Below are 27399 nucleotides of genomic sequence, written 5' to 3'. Positions count from 1 at the left end.
CTTCAGCTCAGTACTATCAAGTTGCAGCAGTTGCTCTCCATCTATGTTTTTGGCAGTGAATTCTGGGATATGGTGTTCTAAGTTAAGTCCCATGAGCCAGCGTGCTACTTGCTGTGAAGTCCACTCTGTGATGCTGCAGTTCTGCCATTGATGCTGCTTTAACTGACCCTCATCTAAGATCTGAGCATTCAGAAGAGAGAAGAGAAGCACATACTGTATAGTGAGATGCACAACTGCACAACTCTATAGTCTAAGATTGGATGAATAATGAGTTGAGATGATATCAACAGGAGCTGAATTAGCAGTAAAACATCAGTGCGTAGAGAAAGAGTTATGGAGGCAATGAACTGCAGAACACAACCACAGTAGGTATGACACAATAACAAAACCCCAAATCTAACAACAAAAAGAAAATCTAAATCAAAGAAACATATCTGAAATCTGTGTTGTGAAATGTATTTACTTCAACGTCACTGTGTTTTGCACATCAGGGCCACCAGACACATTAATTGCATCGGACATGCATGGATAAATGGTCTCTTTCCATGATGTGTGGCAATAAGAGACAAAGACACACACACAGGATGACAAACAACCTCTGGAGGCTGGCAGCCTCAGTCTCACCTCATCATCTATCATATCCAGACTCTGAATGTTGCAGCATAGAAAACAACAGAGAGGGACTGGGTTGTTAACAGATCAGAGATTAAATAGCTTCCCTACTGAATCCTGTAACATTTCAAGACAGTAAATCTGAACGGATGTGGCGATTTTTGTTTTCTGCAAGAAGAATCAGAGCGGAAATATAGCTGTTATCTCTCAGGAGCTGTATTCATGGTCATATTTCTGAGGAGGCCTCTAAAACACAAAAACATTGCCCAAAAATGACTTTCCACCCAGGGAAAAAAATATTTCATGAGTATATGTGTACCTCGTTTGAGGAGAGCAGCGGGGTGTGTGAGCGTCCTGACATCTTGGCTTCACCGAGCAGACCACTGATTTCCACTGAGCTGCTGCTGCTGGCGCTCAGATCATCAATCAAAGTTGGTGCCTAAGAAATCAAAAACATACTTGTAAGGCTTGAGGTGGGAGCCAGCTGGCTTTGAGACTGAATTTATCTGATTAGTCGCTGTGCTTCTGTCTTATTGATATTTCTGTGAAGTGTTACTGATTATAAGCAAAATGTTGATGCATCATTATGTTGATACTGTGAATTTAATCAAAACTTTGTTTATTTCTTAGTTTCTTTCTGGGTGAGGAATGAATGAATCAAAAACATGACGGCTTTTGTTGGCGCCTGTGTGAGAATGAATGATGTGTTTGATCCGATTACTTCAAGACGTTAAAAAGGACAGCGGACTAAGATATTTAGGTTGGTTGATCAACTGAAAGAAGGAAGGGTTGTGCACATCAGTCATGTTTAAAATGTTCTACGATGTGATTAGTGGTTAGAAAGGATGAAGCTTGATGCTTTTCAACTCCAGGAATCTCTCACCCTGTAAGTGTGGACACTGTCTCATACTTTCAAACGCTTTAAACCCAAAAGCTGCTGAGAATTACAAATGATGCACAGCACTGTGCATCATCAGATTAAGCTCAAAATGTTGCTTTTAAATAATACAAAAACAGTAAGCATTTACCTTTTTTTCCCTCCTGGAATGCACATTGCTTCTCAATTACAGACAGATTTCAAAAGCTTTTAATAAAAAATTTTGTCTACAGCAGCTTAGAGGAGTCATCGGAGCCTCAGCAGCATTTAAGGTAAAAGTTAAAGTTATCTCATAGGCTTAGAAATCAGCTCTCTGGGTGGATCCTCACTTATAAGCTCAACATTACTATTAATGCACATAAACTCTGCAGTGATTATCTCCTGCTGTGCTCTCATCTTCAGCTAAGCTTGTCCTCAGAAAGAGAAAAGGACAAGACTTGTTCAGGATAAAAAAAAAAATCACTTTTTTAATACTACGGTAACAAAGTCTGATATTTCACTGTTTTACAAATGGTTTTCATGCAAGTTCTTGCCCTACAACAAATGCTTAAGTTGAAAACTTTAATTTTATTGTAGCAGGATGGCATCTGACTAGTTCAACCTGTTTTGTGACACACTTTCATTTGCAGCTTTTAAAAATGATAATTTAAAACTGATTTTAATAATACAAAAATAGTATTTTTTTAAAGTGTGGCTCAATTTTATCAAATATATTAGGGAGTATGTTGACTGATTAACATTGATTTTTTTAAAACAATTATAGTATGACGACACATTTTTGTGATTGTGTGACAGAAATTCTCCTCTAATAATAGCCCCCAATTTACCTCTTCGAGTATCAACTCATTTCCATTTCAGTGGATTAAATCATAAATAATGCAAAACATGAAGAATACAGTACCACATAATATGAATAGGAGAAGAATTGAGGCCATGAAAGTGAACTCTGTTCAACAGAAATATATTATGTTAAAACACAACACACATTTTTCATCTACAATATGCAGTGAAGCGATCAAAGTTCTGCATATTTAACTTTATGAGACATGATATAAAGGTTATAGAGCCAGAGCCCTCTTCTCAGTAGACTTATAATGACAAAAGCAAAGTGTCTTTTCATGTCTTTATCATTTGCTCGTACAGGAATCTTACATACCTTGGTCTTGGGCTTCTCTGGACTGTAATCTGCTGATGGCTCTGTGGAGCTGTGGGAGAAAGAATATTGTTGTGAGAAAGAAATTATTTAGAAGTTAATAATAATCATCAAAAAACACTTAGGAAATTACTGGTTGTATACAATGTGCATTGAAAATGGATTGCATTTCAGGAAAGACAATGTCTGTTTAATTCTACAACTTGACCCAAGAGGTGTTGAACTCAGCACCAAAAATGTTTCTTGTGCACACCAGAGAGTTTGTCTTGCCAATTTTGTCCCTTTTTGGGCTCTGTAATACTCACAAATGAGCCAGTAGCTATTAATTACATAAAGAACTATAAAAGGGGAATCTAGATCAGCAACACAACATTGAATTCACACTTATACAAAATCAGAGAATCAAAAAAGGAAAAAACTCAGATTGTGATAGAACGATATATATATATATATATATATATATATATATATATATATATACATATACATTTTTTCTTATATACATATTTTCTTTTCTTTCTTTATTTATCTTTTTATTTATTTTCTTTTTTTTACCTGTTTCCAGTTGAGGCCCTGGGATCTTTGACCCTTGCTTTAATTTTCCTGAGGGACGACCTGAATGACACGATAGATAAAAAGAATTTAAAAAAAAAAAAAAAAAAGTCATTGTGCCTAACAATAGGAAATGGGTTTTGGCTGTAACAGAATTCATTTTCAGTCTCTTTCAGTACTTAGTATTTCATCTTTTAGCAACAATCAATTCATGCCTGATTGTGTTCTCCTTTGGTTTTAATTTCTCATCACTAGTTCAACCTTTAACTCTTATGCCATCCTTGTGAGATTTTTGTCAGTTTTTCTCAGCTATTTTCTTTAGTTGGTGATCATTTTGGCTGTGCTGCATGACTTCTTTTTATATAACTTTTTTTTAAACATTTTTCTTGTTCTGTCCTATGTCTTTTATACTCTGTTGGTGAATATAGCACCCTCTGGTGGCCAAACGTCTCCACGCACAAAAACTGGTATAAAATCTTTTTTTTTAAATTAATATTATTAATTATCATTATTTTTATTTTTTTTATATATAAATTATTTTTAAAAATAAACTTCCGTCCTGCTCAAAAATACCAAATATCCAGTTATTTTTGGGATTTTAACCCTTTAAATTCCAATTTGAATATGTGAATTACTGTCTAATTCATTAAAAAAAAATAAAACAGAATAATTTTCCATAATAAATATCAGAGAAATGAGTTATTGGTGGCAATTAGACACTTGCAAGTGTTAAAGAGTAGCAACAAAACTGGTTTAATCACATTTGTATTTTTTATTTATTTTCAGAAACTTCATCTGAAGATCTTAGAAATAAAAAACCTTCACCTTCAGACTTGCTCAAAAGAACCATAATAAAAATGTATTAAATTTATATAGCGCTTTTCAAGGCACCCAAAGTGCTTTACATTGTGTCCATTATACATTCACTCCTCACTCATACGTGTTGATGCTCAGCTACGTGTGTAGCCACAGCTGCCCCAGGGCAGACTGGCAGAAACATGGCTGCCAATCTGTGCCTATGGCCTCTCTGACCACCACCAAACATTTTTAGGACTTTTAACCCTTTAAATGTCAATTTAAGTATTTGAATTATTAATTAACGATTGAAAAAATATACAAAACATGAAATATTTTGGGGCTTTGGTTTAATTAGTCTTGGATAAGTGCATGGCCACGAGAGCCACCAGAGGGTGCCAAATCTGAGGACACAAGGGTTAAAATGACTAAACACCATATTTCACAGGCACATTTGTAGTTTCATAAATTACTAAATAATTTAAATATCTTAAGGAGAGAGTTTGCAGTTTTATTTCTGGTAATCCAGGCTCTGTTTTCACCCTACTGTCTAGAAAAGCCTTGTGATGCTGCCAGTACAAAAACACCTATCAGCCAGGTTTCAGTTTGATGATTTAAACAAGATAAATTAGTTTGGATTGTGTCTTTAGAAGGTGTAGGTTATGTTAAACATGAATGAAATGAATACAGTAAATAAATCTAGCACTGACACAATTAGTAGTCTGGGCAAGATTTAAAAAATGGAGAGAAATCTTCATTGGTTATTTTTAATAGAGTGTACCCTAATTATTCTATCCTGTTGGTAAGTATTGAACATATTTATCATCTGAAACTGTTCAAATGTTTGATACATCAGAGTTTATTCACCAAATATTGATCACCATGTATCATCCTTCCAGTTCAGCTACTAATCACCAGATTTTCTTTCTATGTTCATTCAAGAAGTTTCTGGTATTTGCTGTTTTACTGTAAGTTATCATTTCTTCTGGTGTCTTTTTTTTAATTGAATTAGGGATTTGCATGAATAATCTGCTTGCCTTTTGTGATAATGGGTTTTGGGACTGGGTGTACTGGGTTCTTCAACACACCATCACACTATTTGCTTTCTGATTATGTTAAAACATCTCAAACAATCTATGATAAACTGAAGCACTCAGGATCCTTTCTTACCCAGGGTCCAGTACATGTCTTTGATCCTCCAAACTGTGAGAGTGGCTTGACATTGTAGGGGAGCCTGTGATCAGAAACAGCAAACCAATATTGTTTTATTTTATTTTATTTATCTGTTGACCATTAATTGTGTATTATGAGGGTATATGTGTACCAACCATGAAGTGTTTTTCTGGGAGAGCCCTCTGCACTGCCAGGGGCCCTCAGGCCTGCGGCTCCTCCATCACTACGAACTGAGCCAGAGCGACTGTGGGCTGGGCTTGCTTGAGCTTCTGAGACCTGAATGAAAGAGAAGGTTATGAGGTTTATAGAAGAAAGGATGAAATCAAGAAGTGTGAGAAGCAGCAAGGGTAAGTAACGTAGCAGAGGAGGAGAGACGGAAATGTTGAGCAAAAATGATTGAAAAAGAAGGGAGAAAAAAGTTCAGAGGAGACCAAGAAAGATGTCTATCTGATCTAAACAACCAGAGCTGCAGACTAATCTGACAAAAGTCACTTGACATACTTTTACCACTTCTAATTCCTTGGCCTCTTTTCCACTGGAGGAACCACAGTGCTCAGCCAGCTGTGATTACAATTTGTTCATCTAATCTGAACTCTTTCTTGCTCTAGCTGAGCTAAGTGACAGCATTAACTGGAAGAAAGCCCTTCATCCACAAGAAGTCTGTGGCTGTTACTATCACACGGATAGAAACAAGAAGTTGTGATGGTGCCACAGACTCAATTAGATTGGCAGAGCAACACAGAAATGAATTCATTAAAAGGAATAAAGCGAAAATGACAAGGGCCCAAGACACACACACAGGCTAATGAAGTTGCATGCACATTAATGACACACACTTTAGTCAACGGATGCTGGTAAATTATAAATCTGCTTCTGCTAATACTTTAGCTTGACTAAGTAAAAGACAAATACAAACCTCTCGCTCTGTGAAACTGATGCTGTCTTGGGCAACTCCTTTGGAGTCCTTCTTTTTGCTGGGTGAGTGGGGAGAGCCCTCCTTCAGGTCTACAGCCACAAACACACAATGAAAACGGAGTAAAAAAGAATCTATCTCCCATTAAAAAAAACACCCATCAAAAAAATTCATTAGCTCCGGTAAACTATCAAACCTTCCCCAATATACTAACTCAAGTCATTAATTAAGTTGCCTATTATCTTTTTTCTGCTACTTCTCCAAGCACTTAAGGAGATGCTGTCAGAAGAAACAATTGTATTGCTTAAATATTTTTAAAACGATATCATCTCATTCTCTCCTCCCTCATGCTTTCTTTTATTTTTATCCCATCCCAGCTGTGTCCCTCAACCCCCTTTGTTTTAATATTGCATAATGTACTGCATCACTCCAATCAGAGCAGATCCAATCACTCTAACAGTATCAGACATGGCACTTCTTTGTGCACGCTCCGTTCTGACAGATATAACCACTGAAATGAAGCCAGCAGAGCTTAAAAGACTTCAGGAGAACCGAGCCAGACAGATGGGTTCAAAATGGATTACTTGTTTGTTTTTGTTTGCAAAGGTCCAAAGTGCGATCTGAGTCAGAGGTGCAGCGTGAACGTGTGAGGGTTAAGCCGACAGGGCAGGGGAAGATTTAGGAAGTGCATTGCAAATGCCTGAATTGTACTCTACCGGTGTGTGGCTTTCTCTGTGTGCAGTGTTTCAGTTTACACAGAGCAAAAGTGTGTATTGTTTGAATTTTGCAATACAGGAGAATGGGAGTCAATAATAAGAATTATAAAAAAAATGTCTCATATAATAGCATAGAACAGAAAAGATAAATGTAACGTCTCCATTGACTTTAAACAAAATACAGACACATTATGGGTCAGAAAGTCATGTAACATTACTGTCATGTTTTACTGCTGCTTTGAAATATATGTATGTAGTAATAGCAATGGGAGGCGGCTAAGATCATGGACTGTTTCATACTAGTGTAAATACTCATGGGAGTGTACATTTTTATCTCATTACATGTCATTTCAGTCCAGTCCATTACTCATTATTGCAATCATGTTTTTTATAGAGTTTGTGATGCAGTTTGCAGTGTGTGTGACCAACAACAGCTGATTATGATTCAAAGATAATTAGTAGCCATTAAAGGTATTCCTGTGGGTCTTAGTGAGGTCTGGCAGGTGGTCTTTCATACATTTGCTCCAACAGATTTGTGATTTTAGCTCAAATAAATCATTCAAATTTCAGCACTGGCCTGACAATCATATTCATACGATGCATAAAGTTACAAGTGGAACTGTGTTTTGGTAGATTTTAGCGCTTTTCAAAGTACAGCCAAATCTACAACAATGTTCAGTAATTCTACATAATTGTCCCAGCAGAAAGCAGTCCCCTCACAAACAGACCTCTGGCTTGGTTTGCAGCTCTGCTGGGGCTGTGCTGCTGAGCGCTGAGCCTCTCAGAACTATTACTGTTGTTGTTGTTGTTGACCTGGATACCGTTCTGCTTCATCAGCTGCATTAACTCAGACTCTAATGTTGCAATCTGTAAAGAGAAGAACCAATAACGTTTGAATTGCAGCCATACTCCTGTCACTTTTGAGAGTTCTTGCAAAGGTTGGCAAATTGCATGTCAAAAGCTAAAGTATTTGAACCCTCAGTACTAATATACTACATCAGTGCAGTGAAAACAGAGCCTCTCTGAGGCTTTAAATACAGATTATACAATTTTCCAATACTCTTACTGCTGCAACTAGTCACTACACCCCTTTTCCAACGCAGTGCAGGACAATAGAAACATAAGTGTTCAGTGTGCACAGTAATAATATGCAGTGCAGAAAACAATTCAACTGCAGTGATGGGAAATAAGAAAAGGGAGAGGAGGTAAAACAACTTTATTACCATGCAGTAATTTTACATTAACCCTAACCACACACTCAAACAAATATGATGGTGCATGGAAACCAATCAGTGTAGAGTTTGAAAATAGAAGTGACAACAACTTACCCGAACTTGCAGTCCTTGGATCTCTGCCAGGTGAGCTTTCTCAGCCTCTTCCAGCCGCCTCCTCTCTGCATCCTCCTTCTGGATGAACTCCACTTCTCTGAAGATACAAGAGGGCACACAGATTGTAACACAAGAAAACAGGGTGCATTTACTATATATGTGGGTTCATGCTTCATCACGTGTGACAGTGGCTGCTTCTTTGTCAGCTTTGGCAATAAGGGATTTGAGGATGCTTGAGGACATCAGTGTGACAGATTTCACCCTGACTCTGCTTTTCTCAGTGAGCACACATTTACACAACACATATCTACACCCTTAAGAATACTAAATGCTGCAATTTTTGCCTGCTTGGTTGGTCTTAGTTTGGCTAACCCACTGCCTCTCCTCTGGTGCTCTGTCCTCAGTTACAGATAAGTACAAGGGGCTTATTTCATCAGTTTACTTCCATTTGGCCTGCAGGGGATGAGCCAATTAGAGGCCGTTAGCCTGGCGCTGAGCAGGAGAGGTTGTGATGGGACTGACCAAAGGAATTACAGCACAGCAAAACAGGAGTGATGCAATGCATTAGATTGCACACTCAGTTCTGACTCTTGGAATTGGTAAAATTTGGAAGGAAAGGGTACCCATTATCTACAACATCTCAGACAGAAAGGTAATAGATGTTGCAGTTTGTATGAAATGAGAAGTAATACTGGAGTTACACATCGAAGTTGTGGTCTCATCCAAGCTGTTTAGATCCTCTCTCAACAAGACAAAGAGACAGCTTTGATTTAGATAAAGATATGTAAGCTGAAGTTTCAAACTATGGCAACAGACTTGTCTGAAGTAAATTACACGACTTTGCATAGTTTATAAGTAATATGTTCCAAGACTTGGCACCACCTTCTGTCAGAGACCAGAACTCTAAAATAAAAAAAATTTATATTAGCTTAATTATCACAGAAGCAACTGCAAAAGTATTTGATCAGCTTAAGTTGCAGAAGAGCAAGTTTCCTGACCTTTTGCTTTTGCACTTTGTTGCATTTTCCAGGTTTCAGATATTTTAAGACTTTAGTCACATGTGACAGCAAATACCCCTCGCCTTATCTTTCCAAATGCATAAATGAAACTACAATGAATGCTAACAGTGAAACACTGCAGACTGCCAGGAGGATTTGCATCATTGAGAAAAGTTAACCTGCAGACCTCTCTCCTTAAGAATGTGCAAACTGCACACTGAAAGGTCGTGTTTAGAGCAATTTCTGACAAATGCTTAAATTAAAGAACATCATTAGTTATACCAATCTTAGTTTATAATCTTATTCTTCTAAATGTTCTGCAGACATACTTTTTAATACAGTTAATATATCGCAAATTGATGTCAGCCAAAACCAAAAACCCTGTTGGGGTTGCAGCCAAAAGTCCAGAAGATCAGTTTAACCTGCGTTCACTCACTTCTGCTGGAAATCTTTGATGAGTTTCTTGGCTTTGTTGTATTTCTTCTCTAGAGCCTGGTACTGGGCCTGGGCCTCCTTTAGGTGTTCGTTGACAGTATGGCAAAGGGTCTGAGCCTCGATCCAATAACTCTCCAGCTTTAACATCCTCTCCTTGTTTTCCTCAATGCTGGCCTTCAGCTGGCTTTTCTCCTTCTCCCAGCGTTGCTTTTCTCTCTCTACTGATGCCAACTGCAAACAGAGAGGAAGACACATTTACGCCAAACATGCAAACATTTAATTGGAAAGTGTAATGACATGACCACCTAATAGACCATTTTCTTAAAAAGTGTGAAAAAAATGATAAAAGTGCTCATATTTTTTAAGAATAAATAGTTTTTCCACACATTAAAAGAGCTGGTTGTGGAGTTTTTTTTTTTTTTTTGCTATGACATTAACTAATTTATTATAACGTAAAATTGCTTAAGTGGATAAAAAAAAAACTAAAAGGAGTTGTCAGTGGTAATGAGAGCTCAAATTGCAGCACTCAATTATCATGAAAAAGTGGAACTATCATTATGTATAAATAAGCTTTTCAGGCACCACTTGATTTGATCACATTGACTTCCATCTCATTAGTTAGAGAATTAATCGAATTAGGCCATTCACATTCATCAACGCATAAAAATCATACAATTCAGATTTGTAGTTATACAGAGATAGATGCATACGTGTGCACTCAGGCTGTAAAAGTAAAATCAAAATGACATTTTTTTTATACTCTTACTTGAGAAGTTTTGCAGCAACAAAGATGTTGTTTTAAATGCATACATATATCATTTAAAACATATATTAAAATGTAAGATTCCTTAGATTCTAGCCCTAATAGCTGCTTTTGTAGGAAATCTATCCTATCACGACATATCAAACATCAATTCCCAGTGGCTTCCTGACTAAAGCGAACCACTGTCCCACATACATGTACTCCATGAACTCTAGCAAAGTTCTGCTTTTTATACCCACAACCAGCCTGCTCACTGACAGTTTTAATCTCTTACCTTGTTTTTAAGCTTCTGGATCTCGGCCTCGGTCACCGTGTGTTTGATCTGGAGCTGTTGAGAGCAGAGGCAGGGGAGAAAGTGAAAATGGGAGCGAGAAGAGAGGGCGGTCAGATAATCAAATGCATGGCCGCGCAGGCTCTCTGCTGTCAATACAGTGTGAGTGACAGAGGCGGCCGACCCTGTTCTCCCCTTCACTGCATCCCAGTTCCCACACTGACTGTTACTCCCGGAGGACAGGAAACAAAAACCTAGAGATACACTAAAAGTTGAAGAATTAAAAAAAAAAAAAAGTTATTTAAGGTACTGCTCCAAACTCTAAAAACTAAACAACACATTTTTGTAATAAGAAAAAAAGGAAAAAATAACTTAAAGAGCAGTGTAAAAATCCTCAAATAGCCAGATGTAACATGATAGATGGATACAGAGTGACTGATGGAAGTTAAAATGAGTGATTAAGAGGAAGATGAGGACTTATATAATGAGCATAAATTAAAAAAAAAGAAGGGATGGGCTTAGAGCATAAGATCAAATTATGAAATGGGAGCAAATGGGAGCTCTAAGTGATAACCTAGGCCTCGACACTGAGGCCTTTCATATAGTTAGAAATCTAAAAAATATAGCACATTTTGTGAGATGGATCAGATAAAGAGAAAAGGATATTAACTCAGAGAACAGGAATTATATTTTATTTTCACTTCACATCCATTGCAGCTCCTGTAGGTGTTGCTGAAGCCATTTGTTAAATGTGTTATACACTTACAGTGGAACTCTACGGAGAGGCAGAATGTATCACAGAGTAACAGAAGTGGAGTGATCAATCAATATTACTAGCCTCACAGCAGCTAAAAAACACAACTGAGTTAACTGTCAGTAACTTAATGTTCCATTTTATTGCAGCAGTTTTTGATTTGAGCTCATTTTTAGTGATAGAACCAAAAGTTCAACAAGACTATTCTCAAAAACAAAATGTGCGAGGAGTTGTCACGATCAGGATACACACAGGAGGGAATACTGTTCTGGGGATTTCAACTAAATACAGTAATTAGGAGTAATGAGCAAAGGGCTTCCATCTCCTCTGTGTTCACACCTCTAATCATCCAGATTAGGATTAAGTGAGGGTAAGCAGATCTTTGATCTTGACAAAAAAGCACAGCTCTGCCAAGTACAGTGAAGCAGATGCACTCATATATTGTGTTTCTTTTTTATTATTAAATCGAATTATATTTTTTTTCCCATGGCGAAGTTATTCCAGTGGATGTGTGGGTATATTTTTTTAGCAGTTTACTCTTCAAAGCACTGACAGCGAACAGTGTTGGTGGGCTCCCATCAGTTGCATAATCCTCCCTCAGGGATGCTCATTGAGTAAATTAAACTCTGCATGAAAAATTATTCAAGTTTACCTCTCGGAACTTCTGGTAGAGTTTAGTGGCATCTAACTCTGATGGAGACAAGATGTCGTCAGTCTCTGGTAAATCAAACACTTCAATGTTCTTTTCGTCCCCGGCCGTGGTTGTTCCTGTATCCTCATCATCTGTGGCGTACTCTCCAGTCTGCTTCAAGAGAAAATGTTAAAGTCAGTCATGTAGTTTACATGCGGTACAGTCAGTGTAGATTTGTGAGTGATATTTGTTTTTACTTCAACAGAGCAGTGACAGAGAAGGTGAAATTACATGAATTAATTTTATTTTCATGAGATGTAAAGTCTGAAGGAGTCAGTGTCCACAATGCCAAACTTTCTTGACTTAAGTAAACAGTTTCTATTGAGCTATTTTAACTTCTTTAGCCATATTATTATTCATTTTATTATCAATAAATATTTGCCTAGTTTAGCCTGGATTTAGCAAACAATTTCAATGTTTTTATTTACCGTCCAAAGGTATTAAAACATCATCAACTAACTTTAGAATTAATATTTAACTAGCCCTCTAAATACATAATCATCATCATCGCTCTTGTCATCATCACCCTAATTGTCATCTTCATCATCAACTGCACCATCATCACCATCACTGCCAATGTACATGTGTGAAAAATATATATATATATATATAAAAAAAAAATTATTTATCTTAAACCAGTTTAAAAGAACTAAGGCTGGGTGTAGGCTTCAGGTTTTCTGGTGGTTTGTTCTAGACATCAGGAGCATAAAAACAAAATTCTAATCCTCCTTGTTTAGTTTAAAATCTTGGAGTGGAAAGCAAACTTGATCCAGATGATCTTCGAAATCTCGGTGGCCCAAATGGCCTCAGCAGATCAGATATATATTTTTGGATCAGAACCATTCAGTGCCTTGCAAGCCAGCAGCAAACACAGGAAACCAGTGTAGAAATCTGAGAACTGGAGTGATACGTTTCCTTTTGCTAGTCTTTTTGAGGACACGAGCAGCACTCTGGGTTAGTTGCAGTTGTGTCTGATTTTTTTTTTTTTTCCCAGAAAGACTTGTAAGAACTCTATTACAGTAGTCAAGGCTATTGAAAACAAATGCATGAACATCTTTTTCTAAATCACATTGAGCCACCAGTTTCCTTATACTAAATACAGTATATTCTTTAGGTAGCTGATCTGGTTCTAGCTTTAATATGGCTGTTAAAATTTAGCTTAATCATCAAAATGACACCAACTGGAACTAACTAACTATATCACTGAGGCAGTAATATAGAGCGGCGTGTTGTCAGCTTAATTATGGTATTTTGTTTGTTTCCATGATTCAAGCGATAGTGGAAACAAATAGATACAGAAATAAGGACCCAAGAGGGAGCCTTGTGTAACTCCATGTCATCTTCAACTGAGTAAATCAATAGTTATAACAAGAAAAAAAGGCAGTCCCTGTCGTTCAAGTAGGATTTAAACCAGTTCAGAACTGGACAAGAGATTCCCATCCAATTTTCCAGTCAGCAAAGTAAGATATTATAGCTGACTGTCTTAAAAGTAGCACTGAGATCTAGGAGAACCAAAAATGAACGTCTGTTATTTTACCTAAAAATGGTAGGTTTGAGATGGACCTATTGTTGTTTATCACTGACCTATCCAAATTGTTATTTTATTAAAGTGATCACTGCTGTTTTCAGGTTTTGTGGGAAACAGCCTGACAAAAGAGAGGTGTTGACTATATGCAGAGGGTTAGATGACATGCTACTCAAAACTTCAAAAGAAGGTTGTATGAAAAAAGCCAAGACAGGATGAATTTAACGCTTTCATGATTTCCTCTAACATTTACTGGTTAATGGGATTAAATCTGGACATGCTCTCTGCGTTGCTTTTAGGGGGACCAGTTAGCATGGATGCTAACTGCTTGTTGAATTGCATCAATTTTACCTTGAAGAAACAATGCAAACTCATTACAGACCTTGACAGACAAAAGTACAGGTACAACTGGGATGTGGGGGTTTGTCAGCAAATCAATTGTAAGACACCTGCATTGTTGGTGTGTCAAGTTAGTTTGGCTACTAACCTGTTGCTTTAAGCCAGGGGCGGCCAAGTCCAGTCCTCGTTAGCTACTATCCTGCCACCTTAAGATCCCTTTTTTAAGCCACCTGAATCAAATGAATGGCTCCTTACCAGGCCTCTGCAGAGCTGAATGACATGTTGAGGAAGGAATCCAGCCATTTGATTCAGGTGTGTAGAAGAATGGATGCATCTAAAGGTTGCAGAATGAGTAGATATTGAGGACCGGACTTGGGCATTTCTGCTTTAAGCAAACTGGTCAGGCTTCACGATTCACTTATAAACCTTTCTCTTTAAATAAATTGAAATATGCAATTTCCAAAATGTACGTCATGTAATTTTTCCATGTACCCCTTCGGAAACTGAATAAAGCTTGCTGGCAATATCTGAAAAACTGTAGATTAGCTAAAAGTCAAGAAATCTGTGAACAACCTAAGTTATCTGCAACAATTGAATGGCAACTTATAAAATAAAAAGATCTGATTGCAATTCACTAGCGACTCTACTTAAAGCCCCTCCCATAGGACTGAAGTCCTCACCCAGTTCCTAAGTGTCAGGCCAGCCACCCTTAGAGGCAGATAATTTCTGCTGCATGTGTTTGTGACCTCAAGGCCACAGGTGAGATCTGGGATGTAGAGTTACTGGTCAATCATCAACTTTGTCTTCCAACTCAGCTCTCTTTTCACCACAACTGACTGGTACAGCATCCACATCACTGCAGATGCTGCATCATCTCCAATGTTTAGATCCACAGCTTAGCAAACATGATTATCCAGCTTTTATAGCTAAGGCATTTGCCCTTCAATGAAAACTCAACAGGGTGCAAAAAAAACCTCAACTTTCAAAACAGCTGACTAGTCGGCCATCCAGCTGTGCAGCTACAGTGTTTGCCTCTAACTTCCTGCCTTCTTTCCCATTTCTGTTTAAAGCTACGACAGTCAAAGCACATCAAGTTGTGCTGTTGTGCTCCATATTTTTTGATGGAAAACTACCACAGAGTTCCATTTTCCTAAATCTGCTCTCTCCTCACGCTTTGTTTTGTCTAAGTAATGATATTTTAATGCTACTCGTTACGTAAAATTTCAGCAGCCTACTAAGTAGACCAAAACTTTGTCGAAAATAAATTGGTTTGACAACCTGGTGAGATGAAAGGAGCTCATCACATTTTAGTAAAAATAAGCCAGAATGCAAATTATGCTGACAAATCTGAATGCCATGTGTTATTATCGTCAACCAGTCACCATCTTGCCTCAAGGGCAAGAGGGAAGTTACAGGTTAAAACTAAGGAGGTCTGAGAACGCAAATTCTGGATGTTAATAGTCTTTGATTTACTAAACGCAAGCTCTAGATAATTATAAGTCAAAAGAAACATCACAATATTACAGCTTAAAGCTTTGAACAGCATTAAAATGTAAAACATGACATTTATGTAGGCCATCTTTCCCTCTTTCTGCTTCTCTCAAACTATTGCATAATGAATGTTGGCAATGACCATTAGGCACTGAACCTAAATTGACTGGTTGATTCAGTGTTTGGCTGAAAAGCAATAGAGTCCAACATTTCCACTGGCACTACTTTATGAGAACATCAAACTTCCCTTTTATATATACTATATTATATACTATATCCATTATATACTTTATCCCTGATGCACAAACACACTTCAGTGTCTCAAGTTTGATATCTGCTCTCATTATCTTGGTCTATATCCTGTCCTATCTTTTTCCCTCCATCCATATCCTGCTCTAGTAACAGTGCTCAGGTCTGATTTGTTTGCCTGCATGGCTAAAACACTGTCCTATTTCCATAACAGGCTTGCTTGTTGCCATGGTATCTTCCTATATAAGGCCCCATGTAACTGAGGGTGAGACAGTCAAACATCAGTGGTAGTCAAGCATCAATTTATCATCATTGTCATCAATGGTATAACAGCATACAATATGCATGAAGAACTCAGAGAAGAAAGGACAATTTCAGGAAAAATACTATTGCTGTTTAGAGGGTGCTCAACATGTGATCATCTGCTCCATGAGAAAGTGCTGGAGGAAAAGGCTGCGATTGCTCCCTTGACTTGAAACCAGGCCTCACACAGGCTCTGACTTAGGGGATGTGTTCCTTTGTGTGTCCTTCATTCAGGGTGAATTCACACCAGTCCATTTGATTCAAATTCTACTCTGTTTGCTTGTAAATGCAGAAATGAGCTCTGATTTGGATCAAAGAAGAAAACGCTCATCTGCCTACAAATATAGGTTTCGGTCCACTTCAAGTTAACCAAATAAAAAAAGTGGAATATATAGCAATGGGCATTGTGGGTTTTCTAAAGATTTGATGCAGCTCCACGTAGAAACAGAAGTTGTCCTGCATTAACCACAAGATGAGCAAATTTTATTCTTTGTTGTGTAACATTATATTATATTATATTATATTATATTATATTATATTATATTATATTATATTATATTATATTATATTATATTAAAAATAATAATAATAATGGATTAGATTTATATAGTGCTTTTTCAAGGCATCCAAAGCGCTTTACATTGTGTCCATTATTCATCCACTCCTCACTCACATCTAGTGACGGTAAGCTACTTGTGTAACCTGGGACAGGCTGAAAGAAACGTGGCAGCCAATCTGCGCCTACGGCCTCTCCGACCATCACCGAACATTTATCCACACTCATTCACCAGCGATGCCAACACTGGAGGCAAGGAGGGTTAAGTGTCTTGCCCAAGGACACAACGACAGATGACTGGGGGAGTAGGAATCGAACCGCCAACCTTCCGGTCATTGGACGACCTGCTCTACCGCCTGCTGTCCCGATTATATCATATTATATCTATAAATATAAAGATGTAGATGTTAATTACACATAATTTTAGTATAAAGGGAGACAAAAGTTTGTGCCTCTTGTCTGCTGCCATTCAGTTTTTATATGAGTTGTTTTTTTCTGAGGTTTAATTTTCTTTGCTTTTACTGTGTGCTGCCATTATTTTTAAGAGTTCATTTAGATTTCAAATTGTTTTCTGTTGTTTGGTTTCCCTTTAAGTTGCTGAGTGGTTCAGGCATTTTTTTTATCATTAGCTTGTAATTTTATGGACATCTATTTTCTGTTGTTTACTCTTGCAGAAATTGTAGTCATTGTTTCCTCCTGCTCCAACAATACACCCAAAAAGCCATCTTATAATTTAGTTTTTATTATAAAAGTACTTGTGCTTTGGACCTGGGTTGGTATAAAACATTTTGATGGGACAGTGGGTTGCATTAACATAGAAATCTCCTTTTCTTCCTTCCGTCCCTTATCACATAGAAGTGAGATGCATTTGTGTGACTGTTTATTCATCTCTGTGCTGATGTTGCCAAAAGAGAAAAGACCTGTAAGCACTGTTGAAGAATTACAAGTGTGCAGAATGTAAAACTGTGGGTTCTGAATATGATTTATGTTAGCTTTACTTTGCTTTATCTCTTAGCGGTTGCTACAAAAACAAGCAAATCTATATTTCAAACCAGGGCTGCAACCATCATCAATTTATTAAAATTATGCCAAGAAATTTGTTTTCACACCATGTTTAGTGATGCTTTAAGTTTGCATCTGTTATCATCATCCAGTCAGCAACTTAATTTGTCCAATACTTCAGTCTTTGTCCATATCATATAAAGAACATTAGCCTTGTGACAACTTGTGTTTTAGCATTTGAATCATGCCAAATGTGCTGTATGAATGGATTTAAGTATAAATATATCTTTTTTGGGGGGGTTAATATTTCTAATTTTCAACTAAATTAGCATGATCATGAATTAATTACACTATATTGCATAATTGCTTTGTGCATTCCAATAAAAACAATTCAATAATACCAAAAACTACATCATTTTAAAGTAGTAATGTATATCCAACTATATCCAATATATTTATTAGCTTCCTGTGTGAAAAATACTACCAAAGACTGCTTCTTGTCCTTTCCCCGTGTGTATGCCTCCATTTGACCAGTGACAGATAGGCACAAATGTGAGTTAGATTATCTACAGCCTACAATGAAATAGGTAGATGACTCAGTTTGATGTCTATTGTTAAATGAGGTAGCACTTCTTCCTCCTGATCCAAATCTGCACACTGATACAAAGCTACCTGTCACGTCAGGGTATGTAGCTCTCAGAGCGAGAATTAACAATGACCCATCCATCCAAAGAAGACTCTTTAGAATATTTATGAAGACATTAATATTGATGAGCTCTTTATACTGCCCGAAACATCTTTCTAAGTGTTTACCCTTTCAGCATTTATGGAAGAATTCATGGGTTCTTTAGAGCTCCACTGTGACAGAATTCAAGTGTCTGCTTAAAGTAGGTTTTAATACAGGCTATTCAATGATTAAAATGTTCAATGCAATCAGCAGTTTTTATGCTTCCTTTCCTTGTGGTCACCTTTTGGAAAGACTCTTTTAATTTGGGAAGTGGGAACAAAACCTCAGCTCCTTGCTCAAGAAGGCCCAGCAGCGAATGTTCTTCCTGGGGCTTTTGAGGAAACACAGACTGCTCCGCGAGCTGCTGCTGCAGTTCTATACAGCAGTCACTGAGTCTGTTCTGTGCACCTTCACTACTGTGTGGTTTGGAGTTGCCACCAGGCAGTACAAAACCCAACTACAATGCTCTGTGAGGACTGCAGAGCACTGGAGCCCCCTCCCTATCCTCTATCTGTACTCCTTCAGAACTGAGAGGAGGGCAGGCAACATCATAAAGGATTCCTCTCACCCTGCACAGTCTTTTTGAACTGCTCCCATATGGCAGGTGCCTCAGAACTCAGCAGACCAGGACTAAGAGGCACCAGAACAGCTTCTTCCCCACTGCACTCATGTTACTGAACAGATAAACAGCTAACCGGTTGCACATTCTGTAACTGCACCTACTCACTTTCATGTTTTTCTTATGCTGCTCCTCTTCTTTATATAGTACATATTTAAATCTGTGTTAGTATTATACATCTGACAGCAAAAATATCTTTGTATGTGTTCACATACTAGCCATATACATCTGATTCTGATTTAAAGTAGCACTACATAACTTTCTAATCCTAAAAATATATGGTTCCAACTCGTTTTGAGGGCACACATTCCTGTACATTCCTGGAGTCGTTGTTGCCCTGTAGCATCCCTAGGCTGAAAAACTGCACTTCACAACTTTTGCTTCTGGGACACCACATCATAAAACAGCTGAGTTTCACTTTATGTACCGTGTCACATGCTGGGACTGGATATCAACACACTGGCCATTTGAATGCACACCACAGCTGATTTGTGAAAGAAACATATAAGGATGTTATCGAAGGAAGAGGAAAAAAAAGAGATAAAGGGGCAGAACAAGAGATATGACAAGAGTCAACATCAGATGTTTTTATTGGCTGGAGAGAGCTCAGAATACAGGTAGGATGCGTCGTTAGGGGGCATGTCAAAATCAGCTAAATCTACATAGCGCAGCTTTAGAAAAAACATCTTAAAGAGTACAATTTGAGTTAATTTTGATTTTATTCACGCACAATCTGAAATGATAAACAAGAGTAAAACAACAGAAGAAGGTAATTTCTTCAGTGTATAAATCTGGGTCTGTTCAGCTTGATGAGCTCTTTGCTAATGGCTAAAACAGAGCCCAGAGGATTTTAATAAGACTTGACAGTGTTATTTGTATCTGTAGCTGGCAGCGCTGGGTTCAGCACCCTTAGCCTGAAAAGGTGTTTCTCAGGCATAAACACTTTCAGTGCACTAACTTACAGAAAATGAAATAGTCCATTCAAGAAAAAAGATGCCTGAGTAAGTCTAAATCCATGCATGAGTACAGATTTTCTTCTGGATGCAAGTGAGGACACACTTTGAATTCATTTGTGTCACTACATTGTGTTATTTTATGTGTATACACAGTGCCGGCATGTCTATATGTCTCACAGATACCATGAGTTGCAGGGCCACAAGCTCAGTGTCTGGTGGATTAAAAGTGCAGTGAGTAAGCAGCACAATCAGAGAAGGAAATGCTGAGTGATGCAGCTCTCGTGGCATCCTCTTAGTGTTTGTGGCTGTGAGAGAGTGTGCTGTGTGTTAGCATCAAAGCCCAATGTCAGTCAGTTTTATGGTGTGAACAGCTAAAACTAAAAGTCAACTGTCATAAGAAAGGTGCAGATTTATATAAGGTAACAACTAGAAGCCTCATTTTTCTGTTCCAGTGTCATGTATAAGAAATCTGACACCATATATACTTTGACAGACTATAATTAGCTTTATTATGCTACATTAATTCTCTTCTTAGTAAGGGGCAGTTACTTTACTGTGTTTACACCAGTACTATTATAAGCTCCATGCCATGATACACGACACATGGTCCTTACAGTTTTGCAAACATAGCATTTGATATATGGGCCAGGGTTGTGTGGCCATTACCTCGTCATCATCAGCATCATAGTGGGCGTACTGCTGCTCCAGCAGTTCTCTCTGTCTCCTCTCCTGCTCCAGGGTCTGCTGGATGAGCGTGGCTACCTCACTCTGCTGGCCAGGGCGTTCTCGGCCAATCACGAACCTGCAACAACACACGCAAGGTCAACCATCTCATGACTGCATAATAGTTACAGCATGGGGACACACATTTATTCAATTAAATGTAATGCTAAGAATGATCATTGCAAGCATTTTGCATATTGTATTGTATGAGTTTTCATCATAGTGGTGGTGTATTGTGTGGCGAAAACAACCACAGCATTCACAAACTGTGAGCGACAGAGGCCCACAGACACACAGCAATGACAGCAATATTTGCTGACATATCAGGGCAGGGCTGAGAGCCTGGACATGCATAATAATGTGAGAAGAAAGTCTGCTCTGCCAGGCAGCCTGCTATCAGGCTGGTAATGAATTACATGAAGAAAACCACCGGCTGTGCCTTCAACCTACTTATGACTAACTACTGTAATTACACAAGGGACCTGACCACAGGAAGTATCCAGCTCAAATGTAGGACAAAGATCTATTAGATCACCCGATTTTCATTATTTTCTTAACTGAACCTCAAAGAAAAAAAAATCAATATAATCTTCGATTTATCATCCTTTTAACTAAAAACAAGAAAAGAATTATGGGAATTCTCAAATCTGGCAGGGTCCTAATATCAGTGTCTGCATGAGTATGGTCCAACCTACTGTATGCTAGTAAGCAAGTGTGTCACAATGAGAGAGGGAGATGGAAAAAAAGAGGGCGTAAGATAGGAGCTAATCAAGTGAATTCATTTCCCCTGAGCTCTTTCATATATTTGTAAAGGCCAAGTAGAAAAAGGCTTACGCTCCAGCAGAGAGGTGTACTTGATCTACATGTGAAGGAACAACTGAAGGGCCGGATACCGAGAGGGAAAAAAAAGAAAACAGAGAGAGTGACAGAGTGTGCTGAATGAGTGAGGGACTTCACTACAACAAGACTGTGGACTGCAAGGAGGTTTGAGGAGTAGCTGACCTGGAAACAGCCTTTCTCATCATGCAAGAGAAGTTTGTCTTGGTTTCTCCCTGCCTCCCACTGTTCTCAGACAGTCACACACAGGGTGTTGCATTAGCTCAACTGCAGAAGCCTTCAACACTGATTTACTTTTCTCACTTCAGTGAAAACACATATGGCTTCAGTATACAGAATGCAGCAGGAATTTGATAGAACAAGACTGTAAATCCTATATAAGTAACTGGTAAAACAAATAAGTGAAGCAGGTAAACACAAAATTATAATTGTGCTGCAATATATGTTTTAGGTAGTGGAGATGTGTTGTTTAATTTAAGATCAACTCTTTTTTTATATTGTTATTTTTCTGTAGTTTATGAGCATCTGCTGAGTCATAATAGACTTACCTGAACTATTTGCCATCTTTGTAAGTTTCATTAAGTTCTGGGCCAACAATGTCTATCTATCAATTCTTTCTGTGGCTTATGATTGTTCATTTTGAAATATTGTTGTGTATTTTGGTGTTTTATTTAATGATATTAATAAAACACAGTGTTTGAAAATGATAAACCATGTTTTTTTAAAAAAAAAAAAACAAACACTCTATATACTGATTATGAAATGATTTTCTAAAACTGAGCAGCATTTTTTTTTATTTTTTCTTATTTTTTATAAATATTACTGAAGCAGGAATTAATAATGCATTTGCTGAGGGACATGTCTGCCTGGGGATGATACAGATTTGGTCTTATAAATATTTTTTTAGAAGCAGGACAGTGCATTTTCAAGTGACTCAGAATAAACGTCAGCAGCCATATTCATCAAAGAAAAATGTCACTCAGAGCAACAGTGATGCATAGTAATGTATTTTTAATTGTTTTTAGGTGTTTATTAGTAAGATATGTGTTTTGTTTTTTGTCTTCCTTTTACTTAACATTATAAGAGATTAATTTACTAAACTTAAAATTGGAGATTTATCTTTTATCAAAAAAATTGTTATGTTTTATATACAGCTGTGTGCCGTGTAAATCATTCATTCATTTTCTATGCCGCTTAGTCCAATTCAGGGTCACGGGGAAGATGGAGCCTATCCCAGGAATTAGCAGGCAGGGTACACCCTGGACAGGTCCCCAGTCCATCGTAGGGCCAACACAGAGAGACAAACAATTACTCATTAACCCAGCATGCATGTCTTTGGATGGTAGGAGGAGGCCGGAGTACCTGGAAAGCTGTTCGAACCGTTCCTCAGCCAAGGCTTGAACCAGCGACCTTCTTGCTGTGAGGCTACAGTGCTAACCACCACACCACTGCTTAGCACCCATGTTTTACATGGGGCTAAAATTACTGCGTTGCTGTTAAATCAGGTCACCAAACAGGCAAGCTTCAGTTTAGATCCTTGTTTATTTACTTATTAACCCACTTGTGAGAATGGGATGGACAGATAACTCAAAGCACGTTGCCTTCAGCATGATCAGCAACTATCTGCTGCATAACTACACAAGCCAGTGTTATATATTTTTTACCTTATATGATGTGGAAAATAAGAATATATTTTTCAGAGCCATGATGGGAGCTTTCTGACTAAAAACCTGGATGATTTGCTGTTGAAAGTCAGAGTTAAATATAGCGAAAACGGCAAATCTAGGACAGTTGGCCATAAAACCTCTGGTGATCAGACAGAGTGAGGGAAGGATTTACCGAAGAGGAGGAGGAGGAGGGGGTGGAGTAAGTGAGACATGATGGAGGAAGGAGAGTGAAGAGGGGGTGGAGAAACAACACTGAGGATTAAAAGTCATTACTACATATTGCTTAACTTATCAAAATGACATCCATGCACTGATTTTAAAAATTTCTTACATCTTAGTGTAACTGTGAAATTATAAAAGCTGGACTAGAATCTAAGGCTTTCTCATATTACTCTATTTAAACTTGCTTGGCAGGAAGGCAAGTGACAGACTTAACTTTTACTCACCTATACAGCTACATCCTGGTGTGTGGAAAACCTTTATTGTCAATATTAGTTCAGCAAACAGCATCTGCCGTGCCAGCAGTCTGTTGTGATATTGTCAGACATGTCATCAGTCCTCAGTCTTCAGTCATTCCCCCAACACTGTTTCTACACAACCATTTATCTTTAACTGAGTTCCACCAGAATATGACTGAGGGTAAAGCAAGCAGAAATATGACAAGGAGTAAAAATGAACGTCAACGTGCAAAAACAAGGTGGGAAAACAAAGGTGAAAAGACCAGTAAGAGAGGAGAGGAGGCGGACAGTCAAATGATGTTGAAAAAACAGAGGAGGAGAAAAGACAACATAAAGCCTTATGGAGAAAAGAAGACAAGAAAAATAATCAGTTGGAGGCTGAGATGGCAGACAGTTGCCAAGGACAGCTCGAGCCTTCCAAATCAAAGACTTCCTGCCATGCTTTGAGTGTGCATTTGTGTGTGATAGTCAAGTGTGTTTCTGCGTGTCTCTACTTCCAGTTGCTCTAAGCAGCTCAGCTGTCACACACACTTTTGTCTGTGTTTCACACAGAGGATGACTGCTTAGGAGGTGGGTGTGCAACTTTTGGACCTTGACAGCAGGACTAATTCAGTTCACAATGACACTGTTCACTGCTGAGTTTATACCATTCAGGGCCTTTAGAAAACCAGTCTCAAACATAAATAATATTTTAAAGTAGTGGCCTAAAGCCTGAATATTTTCTAAAAAATATTCAACAAAGTTGGTAGTGCCACTTTCCAATTACACCTTTATTTCTCAGCCTCTGAAGAAAGCACAGTTAAAAAACAAAACTGGATCTTAAAAGGTGATAAACATGATGCAATAACATAACTCAAGTCCAGCTAAATCCGTGTAGGGACATAATATTAGAATGATATTTTTCCCCAATCCAGTACAAGCTTTTGGAAAAGGAAAAGAGGAATAATTCATTGTTTTGAAGGATTTAGGTCTGTATGTAATATGTAGAAAACCAAAAAGAGTTTTGCAAATAAAAACTTGCTAGTGGGTAAGAAAGCAGAGCATCCAGCCAGAATAAACAGTATAAATGAGTCGTCAGGGTTTATTTATCTATTTATTTATTTATAGAAGTGGGGCTGGTGTGAAGTATTTAGGCAATGCCGCAGACTGCAGTCAGCACACCCTTCACTCCATGCACGGAGGAGCCAAGCTAATACCTACATTAGGGTTAGGGTTAGTTTTCCCTTTAACTAAATTCAATGTTGTAATGCAAGAAAAAAAATGTATAAGAAAAACGGCGTATACTGTATGATGGATAGTATCACAAGCTTGTTGTAGTTAACAGAAAACCTCATTATGTAGACCATGTAATAATATTTTCAGCATCGCCTATGAGTCTTTGCTTCTGTATTGCATGACTTACGGCATCATAAGCCTTTGACAGATTAAAAAAAAAGCTGCACAATGCTGCTTGTTGTCTTTTATTACATATGAGGTTGGTGTATTTGTACTGTGCTTTTTTACAGCCTGAAGGTCTGATAAGGCCTTCTGATAGGTATCTATTTATAACAGAAAGTCTGTTTTATTACAAGTGATTCAAGAGCCTTGACAAAACGTGCAGATGGGCCTATAAATGTTTAGGTATTCAGAGTTTAAGCAAGCAAAGAAAATAAAACTCAGCAGACTTCCAAACAAAAATAATTTCACAGCTGTCTATGGACAGATTAAAAAGCTGTGTAGAAGAATAAGACCAGATATAAACTTTAAACTAAACATCACATTATTCACCTGCAGCATTTGTCTTTTAGGTTTTATGAATATCTTACCGAACCACTCCTGACGTGTTTCTAAGGACAGAGGCAGCAAAGCTTTGGGTGACACCCACCAGGCTGGTCCCATCCACCTCCACGATCTGGTCATTCACCTTAATCCTGATGCAGACAAGCAGAAACATTATTTAACACTCTCAATAAAGAGACTGAAAGAATAAATGTCTGTAATCTGCAGGTTTATAAGAATTGAAACTGTAAAGACGCTAAAAGAGCTAATAGATAATGTGTGTCTTGTCCAAAACAAGAGGAAAATATCAAAATTACATTATTGTAGTGTAACACCTAAGAAAAGCACAAGGGGGGAAAAACTGGATTGTCACGCATGTTTACATTATGTTCAAAACTGAAACAGTGCTGCATTTTCTTGCAGGCAGAAATTTCCACTGCAATACCTCCAGACTACTGCCTAACCAGGAGACAGAAGAGATGAGGCTCAAAACAAACTAGGAGGGCTAATGAGGACATGGAGGCCAGCTAGCCTTTCGCCCTGGGCCACATCCGGGATTTCTACTCTGATCTGAAAATGATGGAGCGTCACGTAAGTTCTTGACCTTAAATTGAACTACTGGTGAAAATGTATTCACAGCAGACGAGTTGTGAACCAACCACTTAAAATAGAACATACTTGCTAAATATTCAGTTAAAATCCGTTTGAAAATCTGAATAAAAAACGCAGACTAAGAGGAATTTTGAATGTGGTTTGTGAATAATTTCTTTCTCATATGAATAAAACAGAAACTAAAGCTCATTATCTTTCAACAAAAATGCACATTATTCTAATACTCCAGTGCTTGAAGGCACAGATATTTTTTCTTTTGCAACAAAAAGCACTTTGTTCTTCATTGATCTGAAAAGGCTCTGATTCATTTTGGTCCACAAAACAAAGGCAACCAAGTCAGAAAAATGCAGCTTTTACTCATTTCTGTATAATTTTCAGTCAAGGCCTCTTAACTCAAGTTTTCTCATACAGCATGAAACCACAACCAAAACACCTGGAGGTCCAATTTTATATACTGTACAACAAAATTATAATGTTTTAGAATTATAAGAACAACATTTCAATCCATTCATTAAAGGGTCAGTATCCACAATACTTCTTGAAACCTAAGGGACTTATAAAAGATGCATTTCTTTTAGTGTGTAAAGGGCTGAAACAGAGATTTCTTATTGTGAAACCTCTGCAAACTTTGTATTTTTGACGCAAAAACACAACCAAAACATTAAAAAAATGTTTTCTGACAGTACCATCAGCTACATCAACCAGTTTCCTTTCAGCTCCCTTCCAAGTCTGTCACATGCATACATGGAGTGTGCAGCAGCTGCAGAGAAGGATTCAGTATGACTGTGACACCTACAGCATCAAGCAGAGCTGTGATATGGATGTACACAGACACATCGGCTTGACAGGTAGACAGAGAGCAAACTGCTTGTCTGTCAGATGCTCACATGGGTTTTTTGACCTTCATGGCCTCTGAAGTTCTTGTCTAACTTTGTTTAGCTAAAGGCTGGTTTGTGTAACACTGTCACACATGGGCAGCAGTGCAATAAAAACAACAAAACAAAACACAAATGGACAACAGCAAAAGATGTCAGTAAATGTAAAATACACTAAAATACACACACTCCTTCTCTTGCTAACCCCATCTAACCCTAGCAGAGCTGCAGATGATGCAACGAGCCTCAGCCAACTCCATCTATCTTTCTGCTCTGGACTGAGTGCCTTAGTGTGCCTTAGACCATTAAGTCCGACTCAGCAATAGACAGGAAGTCCTATCACAGGAGAGGTAATGATACGAGGCAAATCCATCTTCAATAGTGACCCCCCATGTTTGTGGAAAGTGTGAGCACTTAGAGGGGGAGCCAATGAGCAAAAGTTATCAGGTATCAGTTGTGATCAAGACCATTTAATATCTTTAGTTTTTTCTTTCGTACTGGGATCAAGGCTTTATTAAAATCAAACAGGCTGGCACAAGCACAATCACAAATATGGATAATTCTATTTTTAATTTACTGCTTGCTGACAGTCTGCTAATGAGCAAATATCATGTCCAATGATCACCACGATAGTTTAGTGTCTTATATGTTAATAAGCTCTTAATCTCTAT

At 37.9% G+C, this 27399-nt stretch overlaps 1 protein-coding gene across 5 annotated transcripts in view; it reads right to left on the bottom strand.

Moving 5' to 3' along the window:
• Positions 1-27399, bottom strand: part of ppp1r9a (protein phosphatase 1, regulatory subunit 9A) — a 55346-nt gene that overhangs the window by 2711 nt on the left and 25236 nt on the right. For 2 of the 5 annotated variants that reach the window (XM_042012017.1, XM_042012015.1), the window contains exons 5-19: positions 25289-25393; positions 20465-20600; positions 11993-12145; positions 10590-10643; positions 9554-9783; positions 8120-8216; positions 7520-7658; positions 6079-6167; positions 5318-5438; positions 5160-5223; positions 3198-3257; positions 2646-2694; positions 932-1051; positions 625-648; positions 1-180 (exon numbers count right to left, since the gene is read on the bottom strand). In XM_042012017.1, the coding sequence (XP_041867951.1) occupies positions 1-180; positions 625-648; positions 932-1051; positions 2646-2694; positions 3198-3257; positions 5160-5223; positions 5318-5438; positions 6079-6167; positions 7520-7658; positions 8120-8216; positions 9554-9783; positions 10590-10643; positions 11993-12145; positions 20465-20600; positions 25289-25393 (1621 nt within the window). The remainder of the gene's footprint in view (positions 181-624; positions 649-931; positions 1052-2645; positions 2695-3197; positions 3258-5159; positions 5224-5317; positions 5439-6078; positions 6168-7519; positions 7659-8119; positions 8217-9553; positions 9784-10589; positions 10644-11992; positions 12146-20464; positions 20601-25288; positions 25394-27399) is intronic. The other 3 variants (XM_042012018.1, XM_042012019.1, XM_042012020.1) reach the window with 3 other exon arrangements.

The sequence above is a fragment of the Melanotaenia boesemani genome, chromosome 17 (genome assembly GCF_017639745.1).
Source record: "Melanotaenia boesemani isolate fMelBoe1 chromosome 17, fMelBoe1.pri, whole genome shotgun sequence".
Classification (NCBI taxonomy): domain Eukaryota; kingdom Metazoa; phylum Chordata; class Actinopteri; order Atheriniformes; family Melanotaeniidae; genus Melanotaenia; species Melanotaenia boesemani.
The sequence above is the reverse complement of the archived record's forward strand: the minus strand, read 5'-3'. Positions and strand labels throughout refer to the sequence as shown.